This window comes from Adelges cooleyi, unplaced genomic scaffold (genome assembly GCF_023614345.1).
Source record: "Adelges cooleyi isolate 19-005CV unplaced genomic scaffold, UGA_ACOO_1.1 ACOO_flye_CR_arks_rails_tigmint_CR_PRNA_23, whole genome shotgun sequence".
NCBI classification, from domain to species: domain Eukaryota; kingdom Metazoa; phylum Arthropoda; class Insecta; order Hemiptera; family Adelgidae; genus Adelges; species Adelges cooleyi.
Window position 1 is genome coordinate 4,747,188 of NW_026095893.1, and position 26,204 is coordinate 4,773,391.

General features: G+C 29.2%; 3 protein-coding genes and 1 pseudogene across 4 annotated transcripts; 1 reads left to right on the forward strand and 3 right to left on the reverse strand.

Moving 5' to 3' along the window:
* Positions 1 to 566: 566 nt before the first annotated feature.
* On the reverse strand, positions 567 to 5,986 carry LOC126835364 (E3 ubiquitin-protein ligase Topors). 2 transcript variants are annotated; one of them, XM_050567889.1, is made up of 10 exons: positions 5,791 to 5,986; positions 5,505 to 5,627; positions 4,904 to 5,173; positions 4,724 to 4,842; positions 4,616 to 4,654; positions 4,256 to 4,407; positions 4,024 to 4,123; positions 3,185 to 3,515; positions 2,849 to 3,126; positions 567 to 1,258 (listed from the first exon to the last, which is right to left on the reverse strand). In XM_050567889.1, the coding sequence occupies exons 3-10, from the start codon at positions 5,150 to 5,152 to the stop codon at positions 877 to 879; spliced, it is 1,650 nt and encodes a 549-aa protein (XP_050423846.1). In that variant the 5' UTR covers positions 5,153 to 5,173; positions 5,505 to 5,627; positions 5,791 to 5,986; the 3' UTR covers positions 567 to 876. The 2 variants fall into 2 exon arrangements, with proteins under 2 accessions (XP_050423846.1, XP_050423847.1); XM_050567890.1 differs by having other exon boundaries at positions 5,699 to 5,986.
* Positions 5,987 to 9,751: 3,765 nt separating this feature from the next.
* Positions 9,752 to 10,545, reverse strand: LOC126835856 (uncharacterized; annotated as a pseudogene).
* A 1,072-nt stretch (positions 10,546 to 11,617) lies between these two features.
* On the forward strand, positions 11,618 to 13,404 carry LOC126835620 (tax1-binding protein 3 homolog). Its single transcript, XM_050568316.1, has 4 exons — positions 11,618 to 11,868; positions 12,585 to 12,713; positions 12,808 to 12,885; positions 12,988 to 13,404. Exons 1-4 carry the CDS (start codon positions 11,812 to 11,814, stop codon positions 13,096 to 13,098), a joined length of 375 nt encoding a protein of 124 aa, XP_050424273.1. The 5' UTR covers positions 11,618 to 11,811; the 3' UTR covers positions 13,099 to 13,404.
* A 488-nt stretch (positions 13,405 to 13,892) lies between these two features.
* On the reverse strand, positions 13,893 to 26,156 carry LOC126835857 (mutS protein homolog 5-like). The gene is made up of 18 exons (XM_050568703.1): positions 26,061 to 26,156; positions 25,413 to 25,484; positions 25,264 to 25,343; positions 24,064 to 24,218; positions 22,897 to 23,432; positions 21,922 to 21,993; positions 20,761 to 20,832; positions 20,552 to 20,681; positions 20,108 to 20,307; positions 19,940 to 20,001; positions 19,669 to 19,685; positions 19,359 to 19,500; positions 17,362 to 17,584; positions 14,797 to 14,946; positions 14,496 to 14,726; positions 14,259 to 14,414; positions 14,108 to 14,181; positions 13,893 to 13,992 (listed from the first exon to the last, which is right to left on the reverse strand). The coding sequence occupies exons 1-18, from the start codon at positions 26,154 to 26,156 to the stop codon at positions 13,893 to 13,895; spliced, it is 2,568 nt and encodes an 855-aa protein (XP_050424660.1).
* Between the last annotated feature and the right edge of the window lie 48 nt (positions 26,157 to 26,204).

The following is a 26,204-nucleotide window of genomic DNA, read 5'->3' on the forward strand; positions in this document are numbered from 1 at the left end:
CGGACCAGTGGTTTTAAAGTAATTGTGCTAGCAGATGAAACAAACAAAAGGTCATTGTAAAATTAATACTTCACATTAGCTTAAACAAAATGTTTAAATGAAACAGTAGTAACGAATATTTGTTTTTTTACCGTATCCATGGTTGAAATCTAAGTATAATTGAACCATACTAGTACACATAAAACTGTATCCCCTAAATGACGTGAAAACATACGTGTGTCAAAATAAAACTAAATTTTGTTGGATTTGTCTGCTTAAAAAAATTATATTTCAAAAAGAAACATCTGATATGGTTTATATATTATCAATCAAATGTTAAATTAATTCCGACAAAAATTTGTATTGATGGACAGCGATGAGAAAATATCTATTTATTTAGATTTTGACATATCCACTTTACATGTGTGGTGGACATAAAAATTTGAGTGTTATCTTCAAATTAGTTATTATATAAACACACAAAAATGGCAATGTAGTATAATATAAATCAACTCAATATTAATAAAAATACCAATACTTGGTATTTTAGGTAATATTAGTATATTTTTAGGAAAAATATAATAATATTATTTAAGAAAAAAAAGATTTATTAATTGGCTCAAAATACAAATTTACAAATATACACATTGAAAGTAACAATAATTATTTTAACTACATAGTCATAGTTATATTTACATAATAGATAATTTTCCATTTATAATTATTCTCTATAAGTATAATATTAAAATACAATTTTAACTTGCATAAGTATTTCTTATGTTTTTTTTCTTAACTGAATGTTTTGTTAATATTATATTCAATTAATTTGGCAATAAATATATTATCATAAATGGTATGTGTTTACTTCTGTAATTCTTTTTTCAAGGCAACAGTTAATTAGCTACCCACAAAATTGTCACCTCTCTCGTCAGAATCACTTGAAGATGAAAGCGAAGATGCACTTGAAAACGGTCGAGCCCTTCTACTACCGTAACAGATTCTAGGCGTGCGGTGATTATCAACATTTCTTTTTCTTTTTTTCTGTTTATTTTTTTTCAATTTTCGTTTTCTTTCTCCATACACAATTTCCGCTTTCATGCGCATTGCACGAGAATTATCATGAGTAGTAGGTAATGCTTCATCATCTGAAGATGAAGAATCTATTATAATTCTGCCTCGCCTAGAAGTGGATGAGCGTCCTATCTGGGACATATGTACAGGACAACCCGACGAATCACTTAATGCAGGTGAAAACAATCTTCGCCTTCTGAGATTATACCTATATATAACAAAAAAAGATTATTTAATCACAAAGTTATGTTTTACAATTTAACTATACTTTATCATTAAATACATTTTTAGCTTTGAATCTGAGGTAAAAAAGTATTGGTGGTTTTATACCACATTTTATTTTTTTTGTCTGAACCCACTAATTGTTATAGATCGATCGATTCTTTATAGTACATTGATTGCTCAGAAATAATTCACCGAGTGTGCTTTATTTAAAAAAAAAAAAAAAAGTGTGCTTTATATAAGATATAATAACCAAAAGTAAACTGAAAAGTTAATGGTCACATGTACATGTAATTGTCGAAACAAACAATCCCTCAATTATATTAAACTTACTCAGCGATCCAAATTTGATTGGATTTTGATTTGGGAATTTAAAATCAAATTCTAATATGCATTAACAAACGACCGCATGTAAATGCATTATTTACTATCAAAACACCTCCGTACAAAATAATTATGTTAATAATAACAGAAATATATTTTGAATGTATATTTATACAGGAAAAATAATGAACAAAAGTGTTAATTAAAAAATAAAATGTAGTAATAGAAATAGAACAAGAATTTATTAGTAGAATGATATTCAAAGTATGTTCAAAATAATGTAATTGGAATTGCAGAATATTTATTTTAAAGGATAATGCTGAACAATGGAAAAAAACATGCATGGCTTACTTGTAAAATAATGAGGCTATGTGTTACTATGTTTGCAGGGCCTCTTTCTATAATTAGAGAGGTTTGGGGAAGGAAGAATAGGGATGTATGTAAGTAGATTTTTTTTCAGTACAGACATAGGGTATGCATTAAACAAGTTGCAAAATAATATGAAATATCAAAATAGATACCTCTTTGCTGTGTTAATATATAAGTTTAGAAATTTTAGTTTAATGTTGTTTTATTAAAAATTATTTATACAATGTGTCTTATATGGTAGTGTAAAGGCCCCTTAAATTTTGAAGAAGTGAACTTTTTTAACATCTGGCAAAATAAAGTTTCTTGGGTGAAAAAGTATAGATCTACATAAAAAAATTATTTTAGTGGTTAATCAGAGATGAAAATTACTTCTGGGTTAAGTGGTTGCCGTAAATTTAGACTTTTAGAGATATACAAAATGTTGACATTTTCTGAAAATATCTGAAATTGTTATTAGTTCCCCCCCCCCTTCCACGCACACACATGTTAGTAAAAAAAGGGGCACAGTTTGCGCAGCCTTAAATGATAACATAACACTGAAGAATATAAATATAGGTGATAGGAATAAGCTTGAAGAAGATTATGATCTAGATATTGACAAGTGAATAAAACAATAAGATAACGAGCAAGTTCAAAACCCTAAAACCAAGGCTGATAAGCAGAGCTTGGGCTTAGGTGCTTTAAGCATTTGCTTATTTTTTAGTTTGACATAAAATTCAACATAATTCTGATTTTTTGTTAAGGGGATTGAACACCGATTATGCCCGTCTCTGTCTATCTCACACGCAACATAGGAATTTAGATGTATATTTTATCATTGCCCAACCAATACCTTCTCAGATTTATGCTCTATTAAAAATGTACTTAAGTTATGTAATAATACCTGGTAGTCGGTCGGTCTAAAGAATCACGTATACCAGTAGATGTAGACGGTTGATCCCTAGTCGACAAATCATACGTATCAACTGGTCTAAAAGGGTGGTTAAGCATTTCAACTTCAGAATCATCCGAAGTACTACTGACTACTATAACCTCTTGTGTATGCATTCTAATTGAATCACTGTCGCTATCAGAATCCACAACAATTGTATCACTCAATTGAGGTAGTCGAATCCATGGAGGCAAATTAGAAATAATTGGTAGTGGATTGTTGGTAGTGACCTAAAAATATTCCTTTTTATAATATTAAGTTCTAAGATTTGTAATATGTTAATCTTACATTTACACCAGCTTGTGGTTGTGAAGTAAAAAGTGGTCGATTATTATAGTTTACATTACGGTCATAACCAATCATATCATATGGACTAGAAGCATAATTATGTAACTCGTGGCAAAAATGAGTAGAATGTTCTCCAAGGTATGGTCTCAACATGGCAGTCATATATGTATCACGAATTTCATAGTTTAAAATTGTTTGCATTATTGTATTAGTTAAAAAGTCATTGCTAGTTGAATCAGACCTCGGATTATCAGATCTCTCAACTTCTCTGATAGCCGATATATCTCTTAATATAAAGGATGCCAATCTATGCATTTGTGCAGGATTATTTCTGTAAAAAAAAAAGTATACAACAATTATTTTAATAAAAAAAAAGAAAGGATAAATTATATGTTATGATAACATCTGAAAATAATCCACATGATATTTCAATCCATGAAAGTTTTAGCACATTTAAGGGACCTCTTGTAAGCAAAGTTGATTTTGAGAAAAACGCCAAAACATTCACAAACTTCAAAGAGCAATTAAGGCAACTTAGTCAAATTTTCAGCTACAAAGATGTATCAAATCTCAAATTGTTCAAAAATCAATCAAGTTTCGAAAAATAACAGTAACTCAATTTTGGAAAATATTTATAAAGATATACTACATGAGAAGTAAAAAGTTCCTCAAAAAAGAAATTGAATTTGTTTTTTCCAGTCATTGCTTTTCAGTTGGTCATAAAAAAAAAAAAACTTTTAACAATTAAAGAACTTGTATACACTTCTTAAAGAAGTCATAGTTCACATTTATACTTAAAAAAATTGTAATCACTTAATTAGTTTAAAAGAAATATTTACCTATAAAAAGCAGAACTGCAATCTCTAAATCGGCCACTTAAGTCGGGTAATGGTTCAGCCCATAAATTTTCACTATATACTCTTACTCTTGCAAGATGAGCTAGACAATTATACAAGTTTACATAGTAAATTAAAATGTTTAGCAAACATTTACAATTACATTATACGAGTATATTTATATAACTTAACTCCCAGAACTTGTGTTTATGAATTAATAATAACATAATTTTACCAATTGATTGATGAGGAATACGACGGCCTTCTGGACCATAAAGAGGTTCTTGAGGAATTGGGATTTGCACCATATAATCAGAATTGTCACTCACACTTATATATCTTTCATTTCTTCTAACAAAATTGAGGAAAAAATCCATTCTGAAAAATCTAAAATAAAATTCTTTGTTTTAATTAGGTGTAATTACATAGCATAAAATATCTGAAAAATTTAAAACATAATAATAATATCAGTTATAATAAACTGACATTATTATTATACTAATTTTACTTAATGTAACAAAAGACGACTTAGTTAGTATTTTTAATGATATTCCATTACTCTAGAAAATTAATTTTGTTTTTAACCAAGTCATACCTATTCACTTCAGGAAATGGACGTAAAAATATTCTTTGCCTACGAAAAAAAAATTCATTACTTACATAAATTCAATAAAAAGTAAATCCAAATCAATACGTTACTTACGGGTTGTATAGGCTGTCGGGTTGAACAGGAACTTCATAAGTTTCATGAAGACCTTCATCATTAAATGTATGATTTATTATCTTAAAACTTTTTTTACACAGTGGACAAGAGGACTCAATCTTAAAGAAAAGATGTAGTAAAATATACACATGTATTTATCCAAACAAGTTTTTAACTTACAGATGACCATCGTTTTAAACATTCAAAACAAAACATATGCCAGCATGAATCTGAATAGCATCTATTGGTTAACTCTTCAAGGCAAATGGAACAATGAGTTTCTGGAGTTCTTGGCCGTTCAACTTTCTCATTTATATTTATATTCTCTGTCTTTGTGGCCGGAATCTCATCATCAGAGGAATCAGATAAGTTCACCACTGGAACGCTCGAAGACTCATTAAAGAGTTCAGTCTTTATGTTCAGCGACATGTTGAGTCTTATATATAATACCTAATAATGTATACAATAAATATAATAATTAGTCATTTCTATGAAAACTATGTTAACAACTATATAGTTACAGTTTTTGTACAAATTTTAACAATTAAACATTTTGCGATTTAAAAAATAAACATACTGCAAAAATTAAGTACACGGATTCATAGGATAATTGTTTAGCGTTGTTCTAACAAATATAATATAATGCAGTTATTAAACAAAAAAATGATTTAAATAAAGACAATTTTTAAAACATTTAAGTTGTTGAATTAACATTTAGATACTATCAAACAAAACTCCATAGCAATAAAAAAAAACATAATAAATCTAGTTAAGTACTTACGTTTACTATGTTTATGATGTTTCACTATTTTTTATTCAAACTCCAATAGGTAGTAACACGCCTAATCATTATTTGAACAAATAAACACGGCAACATCAACGTCCAATAAAAAATGATTAAACCCTACAAGAGAGTAGAAAGTATTACAATGCTTACGCATTTCAGCTAATGTAAATAATTCAAAAATATTTTACATTAAACTTATGAAAAAAATCACTGCAAGCTAAAATATTGATCTCATTGTCAAATATGAATTCCATAAAATAATGTTACACATACAACTTACAATAAAATACGTCCAAATTGTCATGGGTCACATTGTAGAAAAAAATATCACTTGTTAATTACGAAATCATAAATAGGTAAAAAGTAATTATTAAGATTGCAATTTGAACTGTTTTATCAATATTCAATATAATAATATACGAATAATTCCTATAGAGAACATTCATAACACTACTCCAGTCTTCCTGACTGAGCACCTCTTTTGGCTATTATCAATAAATAATCCACTAATCACTACTGGTTTGCCAACAGTTTCAGTGCGGCCATATACATGATAAGAAAATATTTAAATTTTTAAATAGGTATTCTCACATACTATAACTCATAGACCTATTACCAATTTATTAATAACACAATAATAATAATCAATTGATAATAGGTCTATGGACTATTAAGTATTATATATGTGTGGTCTATGCTATAGCCTATAACTAAACTAATTCAATGGAGTAACACCTTATAGAGATTGATGACTACAAATAAAGGTGTCGTCTACAGACTCAACAGCCTACAAACAAAATTATTATAAATAATAATTATCACGATTTTGTATTTGCCCAAGCCCCAACTCAGAAATAATGTACAATTTATAAAGTATATTTTAAGTCTTGTAAATAAGGACGGTACCGACAGCGAAAAATGATCGCCACTCTCTAGAGTTCCGACTTTCCAGCTGGTTACTTTATTATCATATACCTAATAATATATTATATTATCTATGGCCATTTTTATTTTCGAGTACAAATCAAGTAAAAATATTATTTAATTTATTATTTTCAAATATTTTTTTTTAACTCGGAGATTAATATTTGTAATTATTATCATCGACTATAAATGTAAAATGGTTTTGTTTAAATTAGTAATGACTAATGAGTATAATGTATATAGACTTGTTTTTTGGAAGTTAAAATTTAGTTTGGTCTGGCCAACCTATGTTATAAGAGAACGGTCAATTCGCTAAAAATGGCTATACACAAACAGGTTTGGACAGCGAGTGGATTGTTGAACCAGAACGCGATCCAAAAGTTAAGTGTGTGGTGAAAATAATCCAAGTTCGCCGGGCCACCAAACGAGCCATTGGCTAAGTAGGTACCGTCATTTTGGACGGGTTATGCCGGGGCCAGAAGATAGATATTTTATTTAATGGTCCGCGTATTGAAACAAAATTATGTAAATAATGTAAAATGTGCGAGACAGACACAGCGAAGTTAGGCATGTGTTTTAATCTTGGCATTCTGCCAAAAATTAGCTCCGTCTCTAATGATACATTATTATAAATTTACCTACATTGCCTGACGCCGAAATGCGCGGTTCATTATATAATATTATATTATGAAGTCTATGGGCCGGACCGCAGCAAACCCGCCAGGCGCCAGTGTGTGGACTGTGGTGCTCAAATTAGGGAGGGAACTGAGTATCCCAACTATTATTTCAGATTTTTTAGCGTACCCCTACTAATTTTTATAAGTGGTGTTTTTTTTATGAGTAAAATAAATTCTGGATACGCTATTTTTTTTTAGTTAAAACGTCCTCCTACTTTTATTTTTTCCAATTCGAGCACGTCTGTAGGTAAATCAAATCAATCGTTTTTGTAGTCGTCAGGATTATTTTCTTTCAACTTTTTTATTAAGAGGACGCTACCCACCCGTAATTTATCCACGAAAAATGATTTTGCGGAACACAAGAATGCGAGGGAGGTTTTTACATTAACCGTATACACATTTATGATTAGAGAAGAACTTTATCTACGAGGTAGCGTTTTTTAATATCTTAGCACAATCAAAATTATTCATTCTTGAAGATCCATTTATTCTTTTTTCATTTGTTTATAAAAAAATAATACGCTATAGAATTTTATCTACACTACCCCGTAGATAAAGTTCTGATCTATACATTGTGAAAATTTGGTAAATCTACTGTTAATACATATCTAACTTCTTCTCAATTCTCGTTCCCCTATCGTTGTTTCTTTCATTATTTTCTTTATATTAAGCGCTGGTATCTTTATTTAAATATATGTAAATATTAAAAATGTATTTTATTATTTTGGATCATATAGTGTGCTATAATGTGTAATCACAAAAGCAATTTAATAATAAAAAAAAAATAATGTTAATACTGGTCTCGCATATTTGTCCCGCGCAAAACAGTTTTGATGGGTAAAAAATTGTAATTTATCCTATTGAAATGACTGTTATAGTCTGACAAAAAAAATGGTGTTCAATAAAGTCTCCTCAATGCTGTATTAATAAGAAACTATTGCAGTTCAAACACAAAATTAAGGTTTTTCGAAAAATTGCCTATACTTTACTCCTTAGGAATGGCCTGGGTAGCGTCCTTGTAGCTGGCCGTATGTCTCTACATTTTGGCGTTACAAGAGTGAAAAGCTATTGTTCTGTATCCTATCCATTCATATGCATGTCCATATTCTCTTTGGTTTCTTTGGTATAATCAAATGTCTAGCAACCAATTTGTGTTTTTCGGTATTATTGGTCGATTTTAGTCAGGTCGTCCTTATCCTAAACCTCCACTCGACTCAATCTCCCACATCATCTTCGCATACACTAGCAGTCCTCATATCATTGCCAATCACATCTAATCTCTTTTTTCGGTCTTCATGTTCCTTTCTTTACTACTACTTTTATTTTCATTACCATTCTTACTACTTACGATTCCCTCTCCTCATAACATGACCAAACCATCTATTTTCTCTCATTTTGGCTGCTTTCGCAACCACGTCTATGCTACCTTATGACGTTTTTGGGTATTTGTTCCTTATCTTACCTTCCCTCGTCACGCCAATCATCCATCTAAGCTTTCTCACTTTCGCTACACTTATTCTCTGTTTTTTTTAATATTAAATCTAAATGTCGATAGCATAAGAGTTATAAGTGTTAGGCCATAGGTAACTGATAAGTCCTTTTTTTTTATAAAGTGAGCAGAAATTGAATGAGAAAGTATAGAAATTAGCAATACAGTGGCTTAAATAAGATTTTTAAAGGGGTATAAATTATATATGATGCATACGTACAAATTATAACATTAACAATAGATAAAAGATCATAGTAATGATAATAATAAATTATAGGTACTTATAAAATCAAATAAATATTATTATAATTACTAAAGAATAATAAGGACTATACCGACTGTATAAACTTTCACAATTAGTTTTTTTTTAATTTAAAAATAAAGCCAATACAGTGGCGTCTTGGTATAGTGGGGACGGGGAGGTCACAGGTCTACAGGAATTATTATAACTGATAGTAATAAAATCACTTATAATAAACGCTTCGATGCGAATCGGTGGATAGTAGGTTCAAACCAGTAAATTCCAAACCAAGCGCAGTAAGAAAGTATCATACGTAAGTGATTAGTAGTAGTAGTAGTAGCCACAGATGTACATATTATATTGCAGATGGCCCGGTAGCCGACTAAGAATTAATGTTGAAGCCGGATAAATGGCCGATTTTTCTTATCAGAGCTCATTTTTACATTATGATGAATGTATAAAAAAATTATCATAAAATTAACTTTAAGAATTTTTAATTTCAGTAAAATTGCTTACTATAATAAAAAAATAGGTTTTTAATTCACAAAACTCATAAAAGTTTCGCTCTTGCATATTATATAGGTAACAAAGTTTTGACTTTTGAATAATATAAAATATAAATTCCAATGAAAACATACAATTTATTTAACAATTAATAATTGAAATTGAAACAACTTACAAAAAAAATAGAAACATTGGCAATTAAAACAGGAATATTACAATTATGTATAAGTATAAAATTTTTAAACATTAGACATATTCAAAATTTAGACTTAAAGATTATTTTTGTAACAAAAAGTTTTCTTTAGATAAAAATATTTTTGCAAATTTGTAATGTAATGAGACTTTGATTGGTAGACCCACAAAATAGTGTTAATTTCACTATTAGTTAAGTAATATTTAAGTATATTTAAGTAGGTTTTCTTTTTTGATTAACCAGTTCATTTTTTAAAATTTTAAGTTAAATGTAAATCACATGGGTCATTTCAGATCAATCCTTTTATTTTTAAGTTTTCCCAATAAATCTTTAAGAGTTTTTACTTTAGTTTTCAGTCTTTTAACTTTTTGTCGAAGGATTTTAAGTTTGCTCTTCATTATTATTTTGCGAGGTGTAGCCAGACTTGAGTTATAGGTCTTCCTCTTTTTAGGGTGTGTATGATGAGTGATGACCAAGATGGGCTAATATTATTATCAGGATCATCTAAGACACATTAGTTGTCTTTTAAATTGTTTAGGTGTTACTATAAGCTTTTCCACTATATAAGAGTCGCCAAGCTGTACATCTGTAGGATTTTCTTCCAATAACATCTCTGAATCATCTAGCTGTACATCAGTATTTACAGCATACAAGGATGTTGTAATATTTTCAATTGAAGCCATTTCTGTTATCATGCTGTACATTAATAATTTCGGGTTTTTTTTTTTTTTTTTAATTAAAATTGTAGGAACGGCTGTCTTTATTAATAAAATATTATTTCTACTTCTAACATTGATTTTAAAATAATTTTAGGTGAAATGATCACTACAGACACGACATGTTTTTTTTGTACAACATACTGAACTTTTATAACTTTTAAGTTTTAACTATAAATCGTTTAGCTCTTTGTTTATTGAAAATCTATTTAAAATAACATGTTAACTAAACTGAATTGTATGTAAACCTAATTTATAGTTGTAACGTTTATACCACTTCGCTGTTCGCATTATTCAAGCATCTATCTACTAAGGTGTGTATCAGACAATCTTATCACAAAACCACGCTGTAGACAGCTAAACTGCACCAATTAACAATTTCTAAATTTATACTCCATGTAAAATGTAAATTGACTATTTTAGATCTTTTAAGGCTATTGGTACCGACAAATTTTTAAGGTGTTTTGTATAGGCAATATTTAAGAAAAAAGTGATTTTAATAAATTTCGACCATTTCAATTAATTTACCGGGTAATTTGTAAAAGCTTCATGGTATTATTTTTAATTTAAATAATTTTGCCTATGAGTAAAAGCCATTTTAGTTCATTTTTCAATCAAAACTACCCAATTAACTTCAATCGGTCCGATCATTGTATTGAAGCGATAAGACTTCTGAAAACTGATTTGAATTCGTCATGAAGTCTACTTGAGATCGGTCGGAGTACTTTTTTGATAGCTTATTCCTACTATGTATAAAACACGTTTGAACAATATATAAAATTCTAAATTTTAAAATCAAATTTGGAAAGGGTTAAAATTAAAAATTGAAAAAAATACTCTGACCGATCTCAAGTAGACTTCATGCCGAATTCAAATCTGTTTTCAGAAGTCTTATCACTTCAATACAATGATCGGACCGATTGAAGTTAAATGGGTAGTTTTTGACGGAAAAATTGGCCGGTAAATTTTTATTGGGATGCCTATTATAATATTATGTTTTTATTAGTTTTTAGTTAATATATATAAAAACAAAAGTTCATAAGTAGTTGGCTTGTTACTAGTTTTGAAATACGCCTTTTAGTTAATTAGATACAATTTATGTCCTATTTCTTCTGTCAATGATCTACGTATCACAATTCGCTAAAATCTAATATCATAACTTAATGGTCTACATTTGTTCACCTATTGGGCATGTCTTTTTGAGCTATGGGAGGTTACGCTGTGGAATTTTCTAACAGTAACCGTAAAACACGGTTCATCGTTCATGAGTCAATAGAAGAATCAAGAATGGCCATGACTGATAAAAAATGATAAGCTATTATGACGTCATCGTCAATTTATCAGAAATCAGAATTCAGATCACATTGGCATTGGGCTGTGTGCAATGTGATTAGTATACGGTCTTTAGTAAAATGGTGTGAAGTTTTGTTGTAAAATACCTATTTAATAATTAAGAATAATTATCTACTTGTTTTTTTAAAGTATTTCTTATTAATACTAGGGATAATATCTCTTTAAATTTATCTTCAGAAAAAAGTTTAATAAAAATAGTATGCAATGTGTGCTAAAATGGCATTCACTCATCAACCTGGCACTGCCATGGAGTGCCTTAGTGTGAGTATTTTAACGACTAATGATATATTATATTAGCTTTATAAAAAACCATAAAAAAATGTTTCGGAAGTGTGTAATAAGTCAATACCTAATCAATATATTTACCACACCTTTATAGTTTGTACTAGTGTTGGTCAGATCAGGTTTTCTAGGTTCTCACAACCAGTCTTTTTGCTAATAAATATCATCATATATAATATTAATATATGAAATATTCATTTTCTTTTGAAAGTGTATTGTATCCACTTCTTGTGTATTCATCAAGATTGAAGTACCCAATAAAATTCTGCCATCCTTTGGACATGCATAATATATTCTGTACATTTTTCTATTGAATACTGATGTATATATCTCATTTTCAGTTTTTTTTTTTGGAACAGAAGTAGTATTATTTTATTACCAACTAATTATAAATAGGTAACACTTAAGCGAGGTTTACACAAGAGGATTTCCGCCGTGCAACTAATCTGCTATTTACATGATCAAACAGCCTAGTCAATCAGCTGAAATCAACTCGTGTAAACCCCACATTATACATCATTACGGCAGAGCTGTTTTATATTTAGAAAATAGTGCTAAAACAGTTATAAAAATCCAACTTGGTGTTCAATTAAGAATCAAATTTGATATGCGTTGACTGTTCAAAAATAATATTTTAATCCATGTAAATAGTAACATACTATTGACCCTCTTATTTAAATACATTTTCATTTTAGATACCCATTACATTAACTAAAGAATCAGCTATTGATAATGATGGCCGAGAATTATTAAAATGTGGGTTTAAAATCGGCGGAGGAATTGACCAAGATTTTAGAAAAAGCCCTCAAGGGTATACTGATAACGTAAGTAATTTAAATATTTCAAAGTATTAATGAATTAAACATCGCATTTACAAATTATTTAATGATAGTATAATTATTAAATTTTGTATTAAAGGGCATTTATGTAACTGAAGTTCATGATGGGAGTCCTGCTTCTAGATCTGGTTTACGAATACACGACAAAATATTACAGGTACTTGTTAGATCTTTATAGTTCTTAATTCATAAATGTTTCAGTTAATTATTATTATTATGTTAATTTATAAGCTAATTTAATTGTATAATTTTTCTCAAGTGTAATGGATATGATTTTACCATGGTCACCCATAAAAAAGCTGTGGACTATATCAAGAAGCATAAAATATTAAATTTATTAGTTGCCAGAAGAGGAGTTACATCTACATAATACAAAATACCTTAAAATGTATTGTAAGTTGTTTGCATTATTTTTTTTATATTATTACACACAACCAAAGGTTATTGATTAATTTTGTTACTTATCCTATATTACTAAAAATGTGTTTTATTGTTAAGAATAGATGTACGCGAAAGACAAATATAATAATGACTTAATTTTAAGACCAGTTATAGTTTTTTAGTAAACCCAGGCAATATTAAATTTTGTTTAGCTTCAATTCAATGTTTTCTTCTTGTTACATTATTTTTTGTTTAAAAAGAGCAACATTACAACAATACAACATTTATATTAGCCATTTGTTTATACATTTATGTTAATGTATAACATATTATACTATTATTAAATATAAAAATAAGTATCTTTTTTAATATTTGAGTGATCAATAAATTTAAGTTTAACATCATAACTATCATGTTATTAATGATTTCCTTAATATTACACACTTATAAAATTAAATAAGTGAAAGCCTTTTATATATAAACAACAAATAAATATAGTTTTAAGATATATTTTAAATGTTAATACTTAATACTAATAAAAATACACATATAAAAAAGTAAAAGACTAAAAGTATTTTATTACACAAAAAATTTACACTTAAAATGTGCCGCCCAAAGCTTTAAATGTAATTTTTATGTTTATAATTTATTATAAGATTAGCTAGTGTTTTATTTTAAAGATAGCACATAATCTAAAGTGTTAATATTACCTTTTGTTTTTAATTTTTATAATATAATGTTATACATTTTTTAAAAATTTAACTCAATTGTGTATTTTGTTTTTTATGGGTATCTTATATCTTCTAAATCTTTTAATAATTTATCATAGGTATCATTTATGTTACCATCGGTCGACAGTAACTGTTCAACAAATTCTTTCCTTCTAAAAAAATGAATAATTTTACATCAGAATATTAAGATTAATAGTTAGTGGAATCAGTCTTACTGCTTTTTATTTTATTAACAAAATAAAACACCAAAATTTGTTTAGTGTTTACCTGAAAAATAATTTGCATCTTAGATTTTCTTTCATATGTGTTATACAGATGTTACTATTAATATTTTCGAGTACCTAATACAATATGTTTAATATTAAATGTATAATAATGTTTGATAGAATATATTATAATTAGGGTTTTGGATTCCTACTTGAGTGGCACGTTGAACAATACTAATAGGTAATCCATTTGAAGCAGCTACATAATGGGCCATACTTGTGTTTTCATATTCACCATCTCTTCTTTCTACTACCTTGTATAAATATTCAATTTGGTTGTTTTCTATTTTATGGCTCATGGTGAAGTACTAAATTAAAAGTAAAAGAACAGTGCACAGCTGTTTTATCTACATATTTTTTTCTGGTAGAAATTAATGTGTGCAACTTACTTTAATTCTATTATGAAAATTAGTTTCCCGCAGTAATAGTTGCAGCAAAGATGGTAGGGAATGAAAATGTGTAGAAATTATAACGTGAGGTAACATATCAGATTGTCTCCGTGCAAAATAAACAATACTCGCTAATAATAATGCTTGCCCATTTGTGTCAGATGTTCCTTTACCAAATTCATCTAATACAATAAGTGATCTGCACGTTGATTCATTGAGTGCTACTGACATCTGTGTTCATTCATTCATTAAATAATTTAATGTATCTTATTTCGAAAACAAAATTAAAGACAATACCAACCTGTCTAAGATCAATCATAAAAGCGGACATCAAAGTACTTATAGATTCATTTGATTGAATTCTAGTATGAATATGATCTAATGCACTTATTTTAACCATTTTAGCTGGTACATAACTGCCAATGTGACTTAAATATGCTATTAGTGCGACCTGTGTACAATTTTAAATGTTATTGGTTGCCGGTTGGTGTACCACACTATAGATATCGAGCAAACGATGAAAACTAAACAGCTTGACCTTTAGTGGACAACTCTATAAGTTCTCTTATTATAACATTTTGTGATGTAATATGGGAATTTCTTCTGAAAACCGCTACAGTTGTAAAGTAATGAGTTTATCTATTTTTTGTTTATTAAACATCTTGATTAGTTCAAAAAATTATATTACTAACAATTTTAAAATGATAAAAAAATAAATTTTACATTTTTGAATGTTTTTTTATATTATGAAGAAAAACTTTCGTTGTTGTTCACTGGAGCGCCGAGTGCCCTTTGCACGGTATCTACATAATGTACTTAAAGCAGTAGCGCAAATAGGGGCTTAGACCCCATATATTATTTTCAAGCCTCTGAGAAAATATAAAAGTGATAATAATAACTGTTTATTACTCACTTAATTTAATATTTACAATAAATTATCAAATAAATAAAAAAATAATAAAGTTACAGTCTACTTAAAGCCTAACGGCTAAAATTATAAAACATGGAACATGCTTTAGCCTGCTGGCGCCTGAATAGTGACTATTTCTGATCTATAATTTCCTTGCGATTTATGACAATGGTATAGTCTTAATTATATGTTCTGGCCAAAACGTTTGCATGACAACGACGACTCGTTATTATTTCGATGGCATCTTATATGTTATATGTTACACAATGTATAATATGAGTGCCTCAGCAGAGTCGTAATGGGAACCGTTACGGCCATTTCAGTCGTGCAGCATAATATGAGTGGAGGTGCTGAGGCAAGAAAGCACAGTGACCGACTACATCAAAATGATCCAGTCCATTCAAATCAATCTTAACAGGTAGCCACGCCGCCATTATTAAAGGAGTAGACGCGGCCATGCTGCCCAATGATATTCCGACTATGATAGCTAGGAAAAACCCAGAGCTTAGAATGAGGGAGAGCGAGGTCAAGTGCAAGATAAGGCCGATATTCTAGAAAGGACAGAGGGACCAGGCGTGGTCCACTGAATATGTGGGATAAACTATTTGGCGTTTTTTTGTGTCGTTTTCGAGCTAGGAGGCCAAAACTAAAGCATGTTCCGTGCTAAAAAATTGTCATCAAATTATTTTATTTTGAAGCAGAAATTAGCGAAACAATGTTATTGTTTTTGTGTCTAAATAGTAAGCGGAAAAAAGAAAATTCTACGAACTTCCATTTACATTTATTTCGTGATGATAATTATAAAAAAATTGTTCGAATAATAGAACGTAAATAGATAATTTTTTTCTGGTCAGGTGGCACTGCTGAGAGCCTTCCTATTCACACATTATGTCATTGTATCGTTGTCATCAGACTTGCTGATTATACATATTTTGTATAGATTGTAAATAAAGAAAATATATTTTTAATAAAAAAAAAAAAAAAATAAATAGATAATTCCATCTTTTACTTCATTCTCTTGTAAAAAACTGAAGTCTAAATCATCGAGTTTTTCCGAATGTCGAGAGAAGGATTAAAAAAAAGTATATAACACATAATTTTTTTAGAATTGGACACTCAAATGTTTTCAAATATCATTGATCTTAGACTATAGTTGTTAAAAAATGAGACGAGTACAATAGTATATTTTAAATATTTGTTTTATTAAAAAAAAAAATGTCATAGTAATTGATAGTAATGGTTCCTTGTTGTTTAAAAAAAGAAAAAGTAATTTTGTCTTGGTAAAATTTGATTTGATTTTTTGTTTTAGGAGTAAAACTATAATAACGATTCTCCATTGGGTGGTAGCAAGATACTGTTTTTAAAAAAAAAAAAACATTTTATAGCAAATACTAATAATTGTACTCGTCTTGTTTTTAAATTGAAAATATATGTTTTGAGTGTCTAATTCTATAAAACAAGTTATAAAAATTAAAAATATCCACCTTTATTTTCCACTCAGTTTCAAAATATTTAATATAGCGGTAACATTAAACATTGTTGGACATTTTTTTAAAAATTAGAGGTCTTATTTTAGGATATTTTTAAAATTAACCAAAAAGTCCACTAGTTGTCATATTATAAGTGAGCCATTAATATTAAACACAATTTGTTAAACGTACTTGCTTTTTTTTTTACATAAGTCGATTAGTTAAATAATAAAAGCTTTCGAATAAGCTTCAATTATTTAACTAATTATTGATAAATAATCGTATTTTTTAGCTCTTGGTAAGTGGAATTAGTTTTGATATCTTTAAACTCGTTTTTAATTTAAAACTATAATATGTAAATAAAAACAATTGTTCTTGAACTTCGAGTTATTATAACTATTTTCCGTATGGGTTATGGAAAATTGGGATGTGTTTAGTAAATATATATGTGTTATAATATAGTTAAATCTGATTGCGCACAACTAACCTGTTTTAAATAAACGCTTTTACCGCTAGCGTTAAACCCGTTAATAATTTGTATGAAGCAGTTTGTTTCAGACGAATTGTAGCTATTCGGCACAATATGATCTACAAACGTTTGTTGTAAAATATGCCTTCCATTGAGTATGTCAATACAACATCGGTCCTTGGGAAGTATATTAGGTTTTGTTAATTTTAAAGCACGAGCAGCTGCTGCAAATCCTATTAAACTATAATATGTACATAATATTTGTTATTTAGTTTGTTTGGTATAGTTTACTTAGGTACACGAGTTAAAAGTTATAGGTATATATGGATTAAAACGCCAGATACAAACGAACATTTGGAACTAACTCCCTCTCCATAAATACGCTCAGAAAAACAAAAAGAGAGGTGAAATTTCATAAAAAAAATGACCACAGTAATCAAAATAGTTGAAATAATTATGTGTAAAAATAAGATAACTTTATGTTTTTCGACTTTTTTTTTACAATTTTGCCGCTTTTTTTTGTTTTTCTGAGCGTATTTACGGAGAACCCAATTTGAAAGTTACCCATTTTATGTAAAATTATTTTAGCTTTCTGAAAAAAAATTAGAAAAATTTTGGGCAACACGAAAAACCCAACTTTTTTAGATTATAAACTCAATTTTAATGACTTTCTGTTACTCGAAAAAATAAAACAATATTTTTATTTCCAAAAAGCTAAGATTATTTCGCATAAGAAACTGATTTAAATCAATTTTTTTAAGGCCGAAGATACTATAAAAAATTGATTAAAAAGAAGTGTTTAGAAAATAAACAAAAAATACTTTTACTACCGGCTAAACGAAAAAAAATTGAGAAATTTTTTTTCATTGTAACTGACTTGCAGTGTAATTTTCAAAAAAATCCGAGGGGGTCGCTCCAAACGTTCGTTCGTATTTGGCATTTTGACCCATATAATATATACTATGTTACAAATTTCCAAAGATACGACACCGGGAGGCGACCAGTTTTCGTCTGGCAGTCTCCACTTAAAGCTCAATTCACATTCGCGGTCTCGGTTCGGTCACGGTCAAGGGTTATGACTTATGACGTATCACAATCATTGTGAAAAATTGATGACTCAAAAAGCTCGTAAAACCACGGCCTGGATCGTGCGCGACCGATCGAGATCTGACCTGACAGGTCCCATGATTTGGCTGCGCCCATCAGTGTGAACCGTTCCATTTGATTACACACTACCGAAAGTGACCTAGCCGTGATCGGACCGAACCGAGACCGCGAATTTTAATTGAGCTTTAATAATTGTTCGGTGTACGGCCAATAGGGGCAAATGGGGTTTCGCGCTTTCGCAGCCGTCAGTGACGGCCCGTCACCCGTTAGTCAGTATGCGCAGAATCGGTGTCTTATCTTTTGGGACGAAGTATAAGTACTTTAAATCAGCAAATAGAAAACGAACTAATTATAGGATATGAATAGGGTAGGATTAAACAAAATCACACATTTTATTTCACTGCATAGAAAAACATTGAATCACGGATATTTGTGGAGCATGGATTTGTTTTTAGATTTAATAAATGCCCCTTCCCTTCCTTTCTCTTCTCCTTTCCTATTCCTTCTTCCCCCACCTCTTCCCTTAATTTTCAGATTTCCGTATCCAGTTACTCCGTAACGTTACTAGGCTACCAATCATACGTAACATACTTTGTGACGATGACTCGAAAATTTCCACGCAAATTTTGAATAATCTCCAGGCTCCAGTCATAATACATATCGATATTAAAAGTTCAAAAATATCAGAACATCTAAACGGTGTAATAACACGAACAATTGGGTTTAGGGTTAGATAATTTAATTGCGTTGTTTTAACAGTAGGACAATGAAAAAATATATGAGTAGAAAGTCGAAATGAATTCAAGGACAGTATTCGACCAGTGCAGCAAAGTGAATAACAATAAATAATAAGTACGAACAGTAAAATAATTATGGTCTAACTACGGAATTATTTTAAATATATTTACCAATCTAATTCGGAAATTAATATTAATATATCCATCAGATCACTCATCCAACTTTGCATTATAAATTCAACTAGTTTTATCATGATATCAACCTCATCTTGAATAATACTCGATTCAATTGTATTAAACGCTTCGTCTAATTCTAAAATGTTTTTTTTAAATAAATACATCTTTACATTTTTTACATCGGTAAAATTATATCTTATTAATTGACAATCATTTGTTAAATTGTGTGATCTGATTTTATTTAGTTGATTGGGAGACTTTTAAAAGAATAGGACACAATACTATAAAATATAATCTCGTTAACCTCCCGTAGAAGTGATTCTGTTCAAATACCTCATAAGTCAAAATAATAATTTGATATTAATTTCATGTACCATAATAGTAAATAATTAAATGTACGAAATTTTTATAATTTAGGGAAACTAAAATCAACTCCGGGAAGTGACAACAATGTATTATAGTTTACATTGTAAGCAAATGAGCCAGAAGGTTTACTTCTTTAGAGTTTAGATACTTGTTTTATATTTTTTAATGTGCTATTTTCCCCAATAATTATTATAATTTGATAAACAAACAACTGATACATACCTAAGCAACGTGGAGTTTTATAATATGCTATGTGCTGTGCATCCAAAAACTATTGAAATTATAAAAATAATAAAATTGTTTAATATTTTTTAAGTATTTTGAGTTATACTGTACACTGTACAAAATAATATTGATTGTAGTATACATGTATATACCTGATAATCTATGCCAGGAATCTGAGTAAAATCTTCTTCCGTCATTTCATTGATTGGTTTCCAAAATGGTATTGCTAAAAGGAATCCAATTTCTGGTATTTTAATCATAGAACATTGTTCAATATATGGAGGTAAATCTTCTAGCTCTTGTAAATTAACTTCATCCAAAACTAACAAAATGTTCTGCATGTGCGACTTTTCTAAAGCAAGCACAACAAAATACCTGTTACTCAATATTCAATAAACACATGTATTAACATTAAGTAATTCATAAGTGCATTTACACAACTAATCAGTAAAAAGAATAAAGTTTCTTTATTTTTAATTTATATGTTTAAATGATTTAATAAAATGAAATTTATTTTTATTAAATCAATACAATTCATATTTATTTGTCCAAAACTTCTACGGGCTCTACGGTGTAAAAATGTTTGTTCTTCATACTTGCATCAAGATCGTCTATCCATCCAAGGTTAATCACGAGTCTTCCTTGTTTAGTGGACTGTTGAAAATTAATTAAATTTGACATTGAATTAGCCATTATGTATAGTTTATCTGTTAAAGCTTCTTCTAGCTGTATAAATTATACGACAAATATTATAATAACCAAAATAAATCTCGTTTATCGTTAAAATTACTATAATGTTCTTTACATTTTTAAACAAATTAACGTGGTTTGAGTATTTTGCGCAAATTTCTCCAATTTTTACAGCGCTTACAACTGTCTGTAATGTTAGAAAAGGTTAAAATACTAAAATAATTACAATTACCGATATAAAATGAAAAATGACATAACATATTACTTAACATATTGTTATAACTTATAAAGTATAGGTCATGACTATAATATATTTTATAAAGCAAGGGCCCTGATATTGTTCATAAAAGGTCCTATCTGATATTTATTCCGGAACAAATAAACTTATTTGTTTTTATCCGATATCTGTTCCAGAACAAATGAATATGTTGGTTCCATATTTATACTATGAACCCATTGTCTTTTCTCCTTAAAATTGTCTTTTTCTTCTTCGACATCTGCTAAGAGAGCTAGTGTCATTACCGTGTCTTCATCACTACTTGTATTATATAATATTTATAAATCAAAAATGCGCTTTAACTATAGTTAAACGTACACGACCATCAGCTACAGATAACAAGAGTAAAATGGAGCCAGTGCTCAGTGTACGACAGCGAATTTTCCGATTCGATGTGCGGGCAAAATTCGATTCCGATCCGATCTAACCTAGTGTGCGGCAACCTTTAGAGGACTAATTATTGTTCTAGAGTTGTGATTGCTTCGGAACAATGTTTCATTGCTGAAGCGTTCATCAAACTATTTTTTTGGATCGAACATATTTAATTTTTTTACAATACTAAAAAACCCTCAAAGCGATATATCAAAGCATTATTTAATGCATGTAAAAATACAAAATATGTATTGGCCCTTAATCGCTCACTAACTCTACTTATCATCTATCTCCAGTGCTTGTTTTATAAAAAAAAGTATTTTTTTCTAAGGTTGATTAAATTGCTTTCTACTATTAAATTTATCACATAACACGATTGCATTTTCTTTAATTCTAAAAATGCCTTCAATTATTATTCTCATAGAGTTATATAATATCGGCAAAACAAGTTGAATTATACTATAAGCTGTTGACTGAGGAGGTCTGACTTAGTCACACACCACTGTCCTAAACAAAAAGTAGGATCCCTTAGCAGTTGAACACGTTGGCCACGTGATCTGATCGTATTGATAATGATGAACATATAGAAGAAGAAAGCGGAACCTCAGACAAACGTTATGCGAAAACGGATATACCTTGATTGCAATGAATAAAGCCTTGCGAAACGCAAAACGAAAAAACACAATGATTACATTTACTCTGGAACAAAAAAAAGTTTTTCTTATAAACTACGCTTTCTTACCTGAAACAGCTGTTTCCATTGGTAAACCGAACCATTGCAACCACTTATTTTCTTTATTGATTTCTAAGATGATAAAAATAATACAGGGTGATTATTTTATTATGGGTCACTCGATATCTCACTAAGTTTAATTAATGATTGAATTTTTTTTTTTCATAGTGTTTTTATAAAATGTGATCTCAATTTTTCAAATACCAAATCAATATTCCTTATAAATTTTAATTCGAACCGACACTTTTTCTCGAAATTATAGCCAGTAAAAGTTCCATCTTAAAAACTCGTAGGTTTTTTTTTGTTTTTTCAAATTTTTACTGTGAAGAAATAAACTTTTTAAACTTTTACCTCCCAAAGTACTAACTATAGATAGATACAATTTGTGATTTATAGAGTTGCTACTCGAAGGAATTGGTCCAGTATTAAAATAGTTACAGTGTATACAGACACAAAAAAAGCCCACATCAGAATAAAATCAATACCTTCGCTGCACTGCATCGAGACTAAAAATGCAACTATTAATTAAACCCAGTGAGATATTGAGTGGCCCATGATAAAAGAATCGCCTTGTATAATATTAATTATTAGCAATAATTTTTGAATATTGCAGTATTCATTTGTTTTAAAATTATAATTATTTCTACTACGTCCAGGTCATTGGATAAAACGGTTCAGATTCATTTTTACAATACGTACAATAAAAACTAACACTTGGATTGACTTCATTTGACATACCACGGAATTTTTTTTTGACACTTTGGTTTAAAATAAAGAGTTTATCTCGTAACATGAGGTATTTCGTAATTTTTCGTATCATCTTACAAATAAATATATTAAATCTAGAACTGTAAAAAAATGCTTCTTACCGATATAGAGTAACAACGTTTTATGTTAGTAGTGATTGACATGATAATGCTTTCGTTTTGAGGCGTCAAACAAAATTCAATCACTTCATGTCTGTTGAAAAGTGTGTCGAGATTGTTGGTAGGATGGGCTAAAATCATTTTTAATCGCTTATAGCTTAAAGCTTGGTTACAGCATCTGTTTAGAACGCTCAATACACTCCGGTCTTCTTTGTTCGATGCCACCATGGGTGTCCATTTATGCGTCGAAGGGTGTTCGGAAGCCGTGAATATTTGCAGTGACTCGTAAGTACCCGTACTCATCCACACCAAATCGTTTAAATGAAGTATTCTCAATGACGTTATGACATTATTGGTTATCTGCATGGTCATTTTTACCGACGGAACGTCAATGAAGTACAATAATGCGCCTAGAGCACTTACGGTTAGTTCTTTAGTAAAATCGACTAAACCACGTATGTATCGATTTCCCGCTACAATGGATTTAGGTAGAGATGCTAGTGACATTCCCAAAACTAACTGCTCACAGTTTTTTAATTCTAAAAAAAAAAAAAGTAAAAATTTAGTCTAAACGTAGATACTTAAAAGGAAGGCGCGCCGATAAACTTGTCATATCCGAAGTGACACGTCACACGCGCACCAAATGGTTGGGAAGGTTGTGGTCCACAGAAGATTGATTTAAAATATGTTGCATCTGAGAAATTCTTGCGGGCACAGCAGCGTTCATTAAATTCAAAGTAAAATAGCAATTTAGAGCAATTAATGAAACAGTAGGAATAAAAGATGTCCTGGACCATAAAAAGAGGAGAAACTTGATTAAAACTATTTAGAGCCTAAAGGGTCTATTAAAATAAACGGTCGTTCGATAGTCAAAATGTCCAGGGGCGCAATTTCGCTTGTGGGGAAAGCTGAAACACCGAAAATATTATAAAGCCCCCATCCCATTTAATTTAATATAAAAAACGTGTATGATAAACAAATCCGTTGTTCGTTAATAAAAACATCGTTCAATTGTATGTTAGGACTTAGGTTCAATTTGTAAGTATAATCATATCTGTTATACATGGTTTAAATTTGGTCCCATACCCAAAAATAATTATGGTACTAAAATATAAAAATGTAAACAACTATTTATAGATTACAATTATAATAATAGTTATAGGTACTTACTAAAATACTTATCAGATAAAACATGCAATTTGTTATTCAATAAAGAATCTTCACTAGTAATGTCATTGGAATACAAATTCATTTTACCATTGTGTAGTAATTGTTTAACCGCCTTCAAAAATACTTCTTCTTGTACATTACAAACAACGACGCAGCTAATATTATACAGGTACATTAAAAAAAAAAAATGTTTGCGGTATATTTTTACTTGTAATAATATGCAGGGGTGGAGATCGAGCAAAATATTTCAAATGAAATACGCGAGTTGTTTACCAATATTATTTTATTTTATTTTATACTGACAAAAGTATACTTATGTGAGCACAAAAGTGCGCTTATATTTTAGCTATCATAAGCATGTTATCTTATTTAAAAATTCAGATGAAGCCATAGACACTAATGAATAAAGATATATTTTTAATTCAAAATACCTCTACAAATATTTTAATTATTTTTAGCCTATGATTTTTCTATTAATTTATATATTAAGTTCGACTTCTAACCCAAATTTATTTTTGAAACATTGATTCTCATATTAAAACAATGTTTTATATTAATTTTAAAACACCAACAACTTTTTGAAATTTTAAAAATATTAATTTTTTTTGCTGTCTCGTATATTTCACATAACATATTGTGAAAATAATTGCGTTGTACATTTAAAAATATACATGATAGATATCTATCACTAAATTAATAGAATGATAAATTAACTGGCATGAAGCGTACAACAGAAAAAATCGCATCAAGCAATTAATTAAGTACTTAATTCTTATGTAATACTTTTTTGTTTTATAAAATATTTTATTTGTTTACAGTATAAATAAAATTATTTAAATGATTAAATTTTTACTTGAAATATTTTTCATAATTTTATGGCTTGTAGAGAATTAAAAAAAAATCAGTTAAATTTTGGCACGCAACTTGCAAGTTCACACAAATTTGACACGCCTGGTCTAGATAGTATCATTAAATAATTCGATTATTAACAAGGCCTTTTTATTATTTTTTTTTTGGGGGGGGGGGAATTGGGTCGGGCCCTCCCTCCGAAATTTGTTCATTACCTGTAGTTTTTAAAAATAAAAAATGTCATGCTTGTATTCTTTATTTTGGATCTTCTCGAAAAAAGTCTAGATACGGCACTGATTATTATTTATTATACCTACATATGATGTCATATGATTAATATATTATGCTTACCATGGCTCGATGTGCAAGAGGAGTGCGTTTAAAATTTTAAAATCTAAACTACTTTCCATAATGTCATGTAAAATTTGTATCTAAACGCCGTAAAAATACAAAAATTAATAAATGTATATATTAAAAAAATGTGTAATAATTTTAATTACTTCTGCTGTATTGTTATCATATGATGCAGCCCCTAACATGCCATTTTTCCAATAAACTGAAAGTATACTACCCTGTGAAGAAAATATATAATTCACTAATTTTACTTGACGATATAAATATTAAGGTTTAAGCATAAAGATGCAGTACAATATTAGTATAACATATTATTGTATACTAAATACCTACTAATTAATAACATTTTGCTTATCGATATGTAATTATCCTATATCTAGTACATAATTTTGTACACGACAGCTATAGTATAATATGTGAAATAGGTGGAATTTTGGAGAAAAAAAAAATGTTTTTAAATTGATAAAATAGTTTTTGATATTACATGGTTTGTTGATTTATAATGGATAGGATAGCTGTCTCGTATGAACCATAGCTGTACAAAATTGACATTAATTATGATAATGAGTACGTTGACCATTATCTTTGCCTAATTCCTTGCTATAGCCTATATTGTTAGGCATTGGTGCGATACAAATGCTGTAGGTATTTACGAATTACGGGTTTTTAATTTTGATAAATCAACCCGTTAGGATAATTTGTAAAGCCAGTACATTATGTTAAACAGGGTTTAAAACAGAAATACAAAAATTATTTTTAGGTCCTGATATCAACAAAGAGTAAAATTATTTTACTTTATCTTCTAAATTTGGTGGAGCGTGTTCATCCCACGTATTTGATATAGAATCGTAGTTTCTTGAAGGTTCACCATGAGAATATGAAGCACTCATATTGATCTTATCCCTGGAAATGTAATATGTACTTATCTTTTAAAGTCC